This window comes from Vanessa atalanta, chromosome 21 (genome assembly GCF_905147765.1).
Source record: "Vanessa atalanta chromosome 21, ilVanAtal1.2, whole genome shotgun sequence".
In the NCBI taxonomy this organism is placed as follows: domain Eukaryota; kingdom Metazoa; phylum Arthropoda; class Insecta; order Lepidoptera; family Nymphalidae; genus Vanessa; species Vanessa atalanta.
Window position 1 is genome coordinate 6,125,630 of NC_061891.1, and position 10,733 is coordinate 6,136,362.

General features: G+C 44.5%; 1 protein-coding gene across 1 annotated transcript; it reads right to left on the minus strand.

Annotated features, from left to right (window-relative positions):
* Window positions 1-3,172: 3,172 nt before the first annotated feature.
* LOC125072212 lies at window positions 3,173-4,993 on the minus strand. The gene has a single exon (XM_047682738.1). The coding sequence runs from the start codon at window positions 4,991-4,993 to the stop codon at window positions 3,173-3,175; it is 1,821 nt and encodes a 606-aa protein (XP_047538694.1).
* Between the last annotated feature and the right edge of the window lie 5,740 nt (window positions 4,994-10,733).

Sequence of the window (10,733 nt, forward strand, 5' to 3'; positions counted from 1 at the left end):
GGTACTGAGACCCCCCCTAGTCCCCGCGACGCCTATTGAGGCGGGGGGAGAAGGTGCGCGTAGCGCTTCTTCCTCCTCCCCGGTCGTCTTCGGCGGAGCGGGTCTGCAGCGGCATCCTCTTCCCGCTCCCGCTCCGCGGCTTCCTTCTGCGACATCACGTTTTCGCAGAAGGAGCGCATCTCCGACCAACACGTCTCACTACCGAGCATTTCGTTGACGATGCTCGGCAGCGAGAGGTCTCCACCCATAGTCGCCGCAAGGGTGTGCCTCTGGGGCCCCCACGCAGCACACTCACTCAGGGTGTGGCGCGCCGTGTCGACTGGCGCACCACACTCGTGGCAGGAGGGTGACACCTCCCGCCGCGCTATCCCGTGCAGGTACTTACCGAAGCATCCGTGCCCGGTAAGTACCTGCGTCATCCTGAAGGTGAGTGTGCCCTTCTTCCTCTCGACCCAGCGACTCAAGTGGGGCCGGATCGCCTCCACTGTCGCCAGGCCCGCCGTGGGTGACCCCAGATCCTCCTGCCATCGGGCGATCAGGGCTCGCTGGGCTAGAGCCCTGATCCGCCCGACCTCCGCCGACCCTGGACGGTCGCCGCGGTTCCTCGCCTCGACCCGGAACCGGTACACTTCCGCGAGCACCTCCGCCTGGAGCTCCCAGGGCGGATCGCCCGCGAGAAGTGTCGCCGCAGCCCACGACACCGTACGGTACCCTCTGATGCCTCTCACCGCTATGACCCTCTGCGGCTTACGCAGCAGGGCCCGGTTGTCAGCGGTGAGGGCGTCGACCCAGATCGGGGCACCGTACAGCGCCATCGACCTCACTACGCCGGAATATAGACGCCGGCATAGCGATCCCGGCCCCCCCACATTCGGAAGGAGGCGGCCGAGAGCGGCGGCGGCGTTGATGAGCCTCGGGCCGAGATGGACAAAATGCTGCCCGAAGCTCCATCGACCGTCCAGGATGAGGCCCAGATACTTCATCTGGGCCTGCACCTTGATCACCGTCCCCCGTACGGTGATACTCGCCCCTCGTGGGGGTCCTTGCCGTGGACCGTGGAACAGGAGGGCCTCCGTTTTGGATATGGAGACCCTCAAGCCCAGCATTCCCATACGGTCCACGGTGAGAGCCGTTCCGACCTCGGCGAGGCGTGCCGCCTCCCGAAAGTCCCGCCCAGTCGCCGTGACGAGGGTGTCGTCAGCGTAGCACAACACCCCCATCCCGGGAAGGACGGGAGCTCGCAGGAGCCAGTCGAAACCGACGTTCCACAGGATTGGGCCGAGAACCGACCCCTGTGGAACGCCGCAGCCCACCCGACGCCGGACCAACCTCCCATCGACCCCCGCCCAGAGGACCTCCCTGTCCTGGAGGTACGCCTCCAGCAGCCTCCTGAGATAGGTCGGCACCCCATGGTATCGGAGTGCCTCCCGTATCGTCTCGAAAGGGAGACTGTTGAAGGCGTTCGCCACGTCGAGCGACACCGCCAGGACGACTTGACCCCGGGCCACCGCTTCCGTCGTCCGAGTCTTCAGGGCGTCCAGGGCGTCGACCGTCGACCGGCCCGCCCTGAACCCGTACTGAGCCTCTGAGAGACCCGGACCGACCTCTTCGAGGTGCTGAACGAGACGGGCTGCGAGGACCTTCTCGAAGAGTTTGCCCGTCTCGTTCAGCAGCACTATTGGCTTGTATGCCGAAGGGGAGTCCATCGGCCGACCTTCCTTCGGCAACAGGACCAACTTTCCTTCCTTCCAAGGCTTCGGAAACTGCCCGCTGCACAGGCACTCGTCGAACAGCTCCCGAAGCCTTGCACCCAGGAATTCCAGGGCGTCGCACAGAACACGCCCTGGAACCCCGTCCGGACCCGGCGCCGTATTCTTGGCCCTCAAGCGGCCGAGGGCCATCTCCATCTCCCGCTCCGTGATCAGTGGTGGAGCCACTGCGTCTTCGATCATGGAGCGGGGGGCCATCTGCGGAGGGACATGCTCGCCTGGATGGGGAAAGAGTTCCCCGACCAGGCGCAGGAGGAGTCTCGGTGGCAGCGTCTCAGTCACGGGGGCGCCTTGGGTGCGGAACTTTCCGCGTACGCCGCGGTACGGGCGCCCCCACGGGTCTCGATTGAGACCCGCCAGAAGCTCCTCCCTGGCCTTCTCCTTGGCCTTGCTTATCGCCAGCTGCAGATCTTTTTTCAACTGGCGATAAGCGTCCAGCATCTGTCCCTCCAGGTCCGTGTCGAGGCCGTTGCGCCTTCGACAGCGGACGTAGGCCCTCCGCGCCCGGCAGCACGTCGCCCGAAGGTCGGCGATTTCGGGCGACCACCAATAGACGTGCCGGCGCGGAACCCTGCGCCGGGTCCGAGGCATGGCCGCATCGCAGACCTCCTTGAGCGAACTGCGCATGCGGCCCGCCAGCTCCTCTGCGCTGGCGCCCTCCGTCCTCCCTGCGGAACCCCACCGCTGCACGATGGCGGCCTCCTTGACCAGCTCTCGATCGACCTGGCCGAGAGACCACCTCGGCAGCGTAGTCGGCACCCTCTGGGGTTCCGCCGGCCTGCGAGAGGTGGAGATCTCGAATCGGATGTACCGGTGATCCGATAGAGTCTCCACCTCCTCCTCCACTCTCCAGTCGACCACTCTGCGTGCAACGACAGGGGTGGCGAACGAAACGTCCACCACGGAACCCCCCTGATGTCGCACGCAGGTGTGTACCTGCCCCCTGTTGAGAAGGGACAGGTCGGAGAGCAGGGCCCACACCTGGACGGCCCTCCCTCGCGGATTCGTGGCGGGGTTGCCCCAGGCACGCGACTTTGCGTTTAAGTCGCCGAGAACCAGTATAGGTTTCGGCGACTGCCTGGCCACCGCAGCTCTGACTAAGCCGAGATAAGTCTCGAACTCAGCCAGGCTGCGGTTAGGGGAGAAGTACGTACCGACGATGACGTACTCCCCCCACCCCACCACTACGTAGCCCGAGCCCCTCTCGATGAGTGAGAGGGGGGGGGCCGTTCCGCTCCTCGTGAGAACCGCCACGGTGTCGTCCGAGTCCCCCAGCCAGTGAGGTAGGGGAGGGACGAAATAGGGCTCGCAGGCCACCGCCAGGTCTACCTGCCACTCCGCCATGGACTGCAGCAGCAGGTCCTGCGCTCCGGCGCAGTGGTTTACGTTCGTTTGGAGGAAGCTCAGTTGTCCGTGCATTTTTTGGTTCGTTGAGCTTCCTCCGAGGCCTGACGGCTACATTCAATTGGGGCGGCCCTGGTTCCTTGGACCGCCTTGCCTTTCGTGTGGGGAGGGTTGCAGTCCCTGCCACCCATCGAGTGCCCTGAGGGCCTCCCAGCCTCTGCACAGACTGCGCAGTGGGCTGGTGCAGAGCACGACGGTGCCAGGTGTCCCGCACCTCCACACCTGTAGCACAGCGAGCTCCTGTCAACCTTTGACGGGCAGAGGGCTCTCGTGTGCCCGAGGCCGAAGCACCGGAAACAGCGAAGAGGTTGCTGCTCTAGTACCCTGACTCTAGCAGAGCTCCATCCCACTAGGAACCTGCCACTGTTGGCGAGAGTCTTAGCCGCCACCGTTGGGCACCTCACTGTAGCCATGCCCACTCCCGCAGGACCTGTGCCGACAGTCCCGACCCGGACAGAGTCAACGGGGCAATTGCCAACCCTGGCTATGGCTGCGGCCAACTTGGTCTTTGTGACCGAGTCGTCCAGCCCCGTGATCCTCAACTCGGTCATCCTCACGGGTAGAACGACGTTGGCCACTCCATCCAGGGCGACGCGGAGCTTATCCGCCAGTCGCCCAGCCTGCTCCTGACTCTGCGACTTAGGCAACTCTAGGACCCTAGCACCGGTGGCAGCGCGGCGGATCTTGATGCCCTCCCCTATGCCCAGCTGCGCCAGGTCGACGCTCTGCTCGGCCTTCTCTAGCACCTGGGCGTACGTCACTCCCTTTTCCTCTGCCTCAGGCTGCAGAGAGATGATGACGGCAGCGGTGCGGGGCATGGATATTTTGCCCTTTTTCAATGTTACCGCCGGGGTGGTTGTGAGCTTGCTTGCCACTGGTGGGGAAGGTTTCTTATCCTTTTTCCCTTTCCGGACAACAGTGGCCCAACTTTCCTCCTGCCCCGTACCAGCTTGAGCTGAAGGGATGGGTGTCCTAGCTGCCGGTGGTACCGTTGCAGCCGGGGTTGTCCTATTGTTTTTGGACTGCTTCTGCTTTTTGGGAGCAGAAGCCGTGGGTGGCATCGAAGGCCTCGGCACGTCCAGCTCTACGGTTGTAGCTGGTGGACTGCTTACTCTCGGGGGAGGGAGTCTGGCGTCCAGCATCGCACCGATCGAGATCGTGATGAACTCTCTCAGTTCATCAATCATTGCATCGGTGGATGGAGTGGCCAGAGAAGGCCCACTCGAAGCCGTCATGGTCGCCCTCATGTCGGCAAACTCCCTCCTGTGAGCCTTCAGGTCCTCTTTGAGGTTTTCGACCTCCCGGCGCAGGCGCCTATTGTCCGCCTGCAGACGCCGTGTCTCTTCCGCCTCAGTGCGAGAAGAGAGGACCTCGACTATAGCCTGTAGGGCGGCAGCCGATTCCTTCAGGCTTTTAATATAGCCGAACTTGAGGTTGCCCGATTTTTTGGCAACCGTGAGGATAGCGGCTACGTTGCGCTCCGCCTCCGCGTGCAGCTCCTCCGCTCCGAGCGTCGCCGGGTCCGCCATGCTTTTTGTTACCGACGATGATGGCACTACTGCGTCCTTTCTTTCGGTTGGTGCCTTTTTAAAGGCACGGCTACGGAGCGCCCTCTCGAAGGCAACTTCTCGTTCCTCCTCCTCTTTTTCCTTTAATTCGGTCCTAGCCCGGGTGAGGCCGTTACCTTTAACTTCGCCGCGGCGGTGGGCAGCGGGTCTCGCCGACTTGACTCCCTCGTTTTCGGAGTCGGAGTCGTCCGTCTCCAGCGGTCGATGTTTTTTAACAGAGGCCTCCGAAGCGGTCTCCATCTCCGAGTCCATCTGGATTTAACAAATCTGGTCCCAGACTAGATTATCCCGCACGACAGGTACGGTCCATAGTTTTGTTTATGCTGCTACGTCATTTTTGTGTAGGGATCATCAGCTGGAGAACAAAATGACCTTATTAAAAGTTAAAAGTTTGCCTAATGTGTAACTGAAACGAGTCTAATTTGGAAAAAATAGAAAAATATTTTTGAATTTCCTTTACAAGGTCACCTGAGTCGATATACCAAATGACAAGAGAGAGGGTGGGGGGGCTTTTTTTTCGATTTCCCGAGTGGAAATCGAGAAAACGAGTGCGGGGTGATGATCTGGGGGTGGATCCGAGTAGGATTCACGAAAAATTGCGGTCAAAATCGAACAAAAATTTTATATGAAAAAATCTAATACTACGTAACGGATAGGACTTAGCGAAATTATAATAGAAAAATTAAAATGTGAAAAAATATGAAAAAATATGAAATAAACGATGAAATTAATTAAAATAAACAAAAGTAAAGCGAAAATGTGCAGTGAGAAAATGCGATATCTCTAATATTTTAGAAGATAGCAAGCCTGTAAGGAGACCGTGTTACGATCGCTTAGGTAACCTCGGTTTTGAGAGTGGGTGACTTTTTCGATTTCCCGAGTGGAAATCGAGAAAACGAGTGCGGGGTGATGATCTGGGGGTGGATCCGAGTAGGATTCACGAAAAATTGCGGTCAAAATCGAACAAAAATTTTATATGAAAAAATCTAATACTACGTAACGGATAGGACTTAGCGAAATTATAATAGAAAAATTAAAATGTGAAAAAATATGAAAAAATATGAAATAAACGATGAAATTAATTAAAATAAACAAAAGTAAAGCGAAAATGTGCAGTGAGAAAATGCGATATCTCTAATATTTTAGAAGATAGCAAGCCTGTCGTATTGGTTATACCTACTTCAAGTTTATATATAATAATTGTGATTGTGTCTGACATATATTTTCTCGCATCAAAACAAGTAAATAATTTTAATAATACATATAAATGTATTATTAAGTTGTAGTGTTAGTCTATAAAAAACTTAATAAGATTGTTAATATTTTAAACTAAGCGCCTACACAAAACTTCGTAGCAATTCTACAGCTCGTCACATACTTTAAATGCAAATTTAAGGCGCTTCGTATTCTCATTTTATAAATAATTGGTGATCAGTTACATATTAACAAAATATTGAAAAAAACTATGAATACACATATCATCACCGAACCCAGAGGAATGTTTTGCTAGTAATATCAATCTATCCATTAAATTAAATTTCTTGCTTTCAAATAACTTAAAACTTTCTCCATTTTGTTATTATATTAATAAGTTATGTTTCGATTACCTTGTTAAATATTTACATTATTTAATTAATTTACTATTGAAAGTTTGTAAGCAAAATACATTATCTATAAAACTCACAGATAGATACAGATGCGCCTATATAACAAGCATTAGCATTTAAATAAATCTCCTATATGTTACAAGAAAGTTGAAGGCGCTCTAAAGTTTAATATAAAATTAAAGACATAAAAATAATGTTTTTTTTTTTTAATTCACCTTACATATTTGATACTTCATCATAGATATTAAATAAAGCTGTACAGGATTATTAAATAAAACAATAGTAAAGTACTAGATTTGTTTTATTGTTTTCGGTTCAACAACAAAACCGTTGAATATCTCAATAAATGATTGTGACTGAATCAAGCACATTTAGGCATCGCTTTCATCATCATCTTCTTCATCACCAGTGAACGCTGATCTCGTAGGAAACTTTTTCTTTCTTTGAAGGATTATTACACCTTAAATAAAAAAATAACAATGTATAAACAATTTAAACTAGCATATACAAATTTGGAATACTAAATGGTATTGGAATGGTACTCTAATGTAGAACAATGAAACCAATTTATTTACAGAAAAAAAGAATGAATGAAACCTCTTTATCAAAAATAAAACTATAATTTTTTAAAAAGTATAAATTAAAATAGATTACCTTTCATTAACACTAAGCGAAGACTAGATTATATTAATTTGTGTTATAAATTGCACAAGTTAAATTATGTTCTATTCGTAAAGCGTGACTTATCGGGAATGAGGGGGCTTTAAATCCCGGGCAGCTTTTATAGGTGAGGTAACGCGCATATTTTACGCGCATCAATCAATAAGCCCCCACATGTTGGTGCCAATGTTGGAATGGGTAATTCAAGATTTAAACACACGTATCGGATATTAATATATAAAAACGATTTTTTATATGAAGTAATCATAATATTATTTGACGGTGAGAATTTAAAAATGGAATAAAATAATTTTTTAATGTTCTTTCATATACTTACAATATTTTATTCAAAATCGTAACATAAGTGGTATTGTTTTTTTAATTCCAGAATTATTTAAAAAGAATTGTGGGTATATTTGGCGATGAAGCTGGTTTTATCAGTTTGATAGACCTTCATGGCATTTCAAAATATTGCTAAGAAATAATAAATTGTTCATACAGAAAAACATAGTAAAATAAACAATACTTCATACTAGTTTTATTCAATTCTATCTTAGTGTTAATAAGTCTTAATCTAAATGTAATATTTGTCATCCTAAGTCCTTCATTCAAAATAATTGCTTAACTCATATAACCTTACACCTGATGTTCAAATCAAATCAAATCAGAATATACTTTATTCAAGTAGGCTTTTACAAGCACTTTTGAATCGTCATTTAACAAACTATTTAAAGTAAAGCTACCACCGGTTTGGAATGTAGATTCTACCGAGAATAACCAGCAAGAAACTCAGTAGTTACTCTTTTTCAATATCTTAAAATACAGTCATGTTAGTTAAATACTATTATATGTGTAAGTTATGTCTCCTGCCTGGAAGTTATTATTAAGAGAATATAATTTAGCAGTGTTTTAAAAATAAGTTTGGTAATGACATAACATTCAATATTATTTTATCTGTGAAACAAAAAAAAAAAAAACAAAATACATGCGTCGCTGTCAACTTGTTGCTATTATATTTGGAACCAATGTTGGTGATACAGGCCAAGAGTAGGGTGGTCTGTCTGGGGAGAAAAGCACCACCTAGGCTTGAATCAATCAATCTGCACTGTGTGAAATATATATAGGTACTAGTACAGAAATACAGAAAATAAAAACAAGAAGATTATTCTTAAGCTAAATTATATGTAAATTGATTTCTTTATGTCGATGATATAATATTTTTATGGATAAACAAAGCGTTCACACAAATTAAATTTGATTAAAATAAAAAGAATATGTAAAAATATTGGTGCCAGACCATTTCAAAATTGTGAAATTGTTTTCAGAGTTTTCCTGTGGCATCGTTTATATACATATATGACTTTTATATTATACGCATCTTTTCAAAAACTATTTTATATAATCGTTTACTTATTAACGATATTATTATAATAAAAACGAAAATGTATACTTAAATAATTTTACGACATAGTAACTAATTAAATAGGAGATTTCATTGATTTAAAAAAAATAATCTTGTTGTTCAATCGAAATAGTCATATTTATTCAAACAATTACAATAACAGATTTTATTTTCATCTTCTAATTATTATTTTCAACGGAGAACCCGAAATATTTCCATTCCAATAAGAAATAATAGTTGCTGTAAATCTTGCTTTATATAAACGAACGAATAAATTTAATAACAACAATAAAAATAAAAATTTTCAAAGCATTTCGTTAAAATATTTCTGAATACAGAACTCAAATCAAGTTTTCTACCTAACAAAGAGTCTCGTGTATCACCCGTGCCAGCTAACAATGAGATTTAGCAAAAAGTTCAACAATTGCCCAATTAGGAGTTATTTTAAAACCATTTATATGCAAAATGTATAAAATTGACACTTAACAACCTCAACATTGCAATGACCCATTGTTGACGAATTTAATTATTTATTCAGACCCGTATTTTAAGACCTTATATATCATTTCTGGATATTGAATGTGGTACAAAAAATATAATTTTTTTTTATTGTACAGGAATATTACTTTAAATGATATTCCAGGTGAAAAATAAAGTTTTTGTTTCGTCAACATTCAACGTAATAATGTAATTTTACTTGGTGTTGGCGATGCTAGGGATAATTAATACATCTTACAATTCCAATTTTAATGGGCGATGGTGACCACTTACCATAATGTGGCCCATTTATCCGTCTGGACACAAAAAATAACTTATACGTACATCACTATTACAGCAAAAATGAACTTGATATAGGTAATTGGAGAATCTTCATATTCAAGGCAAGTTTATATGTTGTAATGATATAAACATTTCTGAAATATAATGAACTGGTGAGTAAAGGGAAACTAAGAAAACCTTTGACAGTGAGCTGTCGAGCGTGTTAGAATTAGCTACGAAGCTGCTCCGCTATTTGTACATACAATATTAATTTAACAAAATTCAACGAAATATATTTTCAATTCGAACCAGTAATCAACGGCTAAGTTTAAATATGTTCGACCACCATGCTTTCTACTCTCGTTTTAACATGGAAGTTGTGATTAATTAATATCCGATTAATACCTTATCTTTATTTTACGTAAATAATGTTATTATGATTTTCTGTAACTCATATAAAATTAAACTCGAAAATACATAGAAATATAACTACCAGACATGTTTTGTGTTTAGAACATCTTAACAACAGTTTGAAAACCCAAAAACAATAATAAATTATAAAGAGTAAAACCGCATGTCATAATATGTATACTTTTGAAGTTGAAATTAATTTTGAAAGTCTTTTCATCTGCACAAAAACGTTTAATTAAGTATTATCAAATATGGGGTTAGATGTATGAATGATGAGCGCATGCGCGGCAGAACGTTTTTGATTGGCTATTGTTTGTTGCAGCTTGTCTGTGCATCTGGTGCATTGTGTACATCTTAAAATTTTATTTAATATTTTCGACTTGTAATGTCGAAATTTTCAAATACAGCTTGTATACTACGTATGGCAACGTATTCATTATTCGTATGCTTTTTTTCCTGTAAAGAATTAAAAAAAAAGAAAAAGAAAAATTGTTATATGAAGCAATTATCAAGATTCAATTGATATTATTCGAATTCCTTTCGTTTTTTAAACTGTGCCTAAATTCTTCAAATACAAACAATTGCAGGAACGTGAAAAATAGCTTAATTATAATTAAGTATGATGTCTATTTATGGTCTATTTCATTTACATAAATAATTTACTTATCTTATTTATGACAAAAAGGATTAAAACGGGCTTTTATTTCCTTATTTTATAATTTTCTGTAGTTATGTATAGATTTAACTTCAACAAAAATAATAATAATTGAAAAGTTTTTTTTTTTAAATTATATTATAGGGTATCTAATGGTTATGAATTTATTTTAGTAAATACTTTTTATAATTATTTAGTACATCACTATATAAATTAGTTTTTACAGCACAGTTAACTTAATAATGATTTCTATTTATATAGCAATAGTTGAACTTACATTTTGGTGTCAGATTTTATACTGAGGAATGAAAACACTAAAAGCAGCTTAAAGCTGAGGTCAAATTCTTAGATGAGCTTTTCTTTCTACATTTGTATTTGGAATTTAATGTGAATATATTATATATTTATGGACATATATTAAACTATCTCTCAACCAGATTACATAGAGTAAAAGCTATATTTACCTTAATAGTCAGTATCTTCAGTATTATAACAGAT

What these genes read in the sequence shown, in the direction of transcription:
- LOC125072212 (XM_047682738.1), bottom strand. Translation starts at nt 4,993, where the DNA reads ATGGACTCGGAGATGGAGACCGCTTCGGAGGCCTCTGTTAAAAAACAT.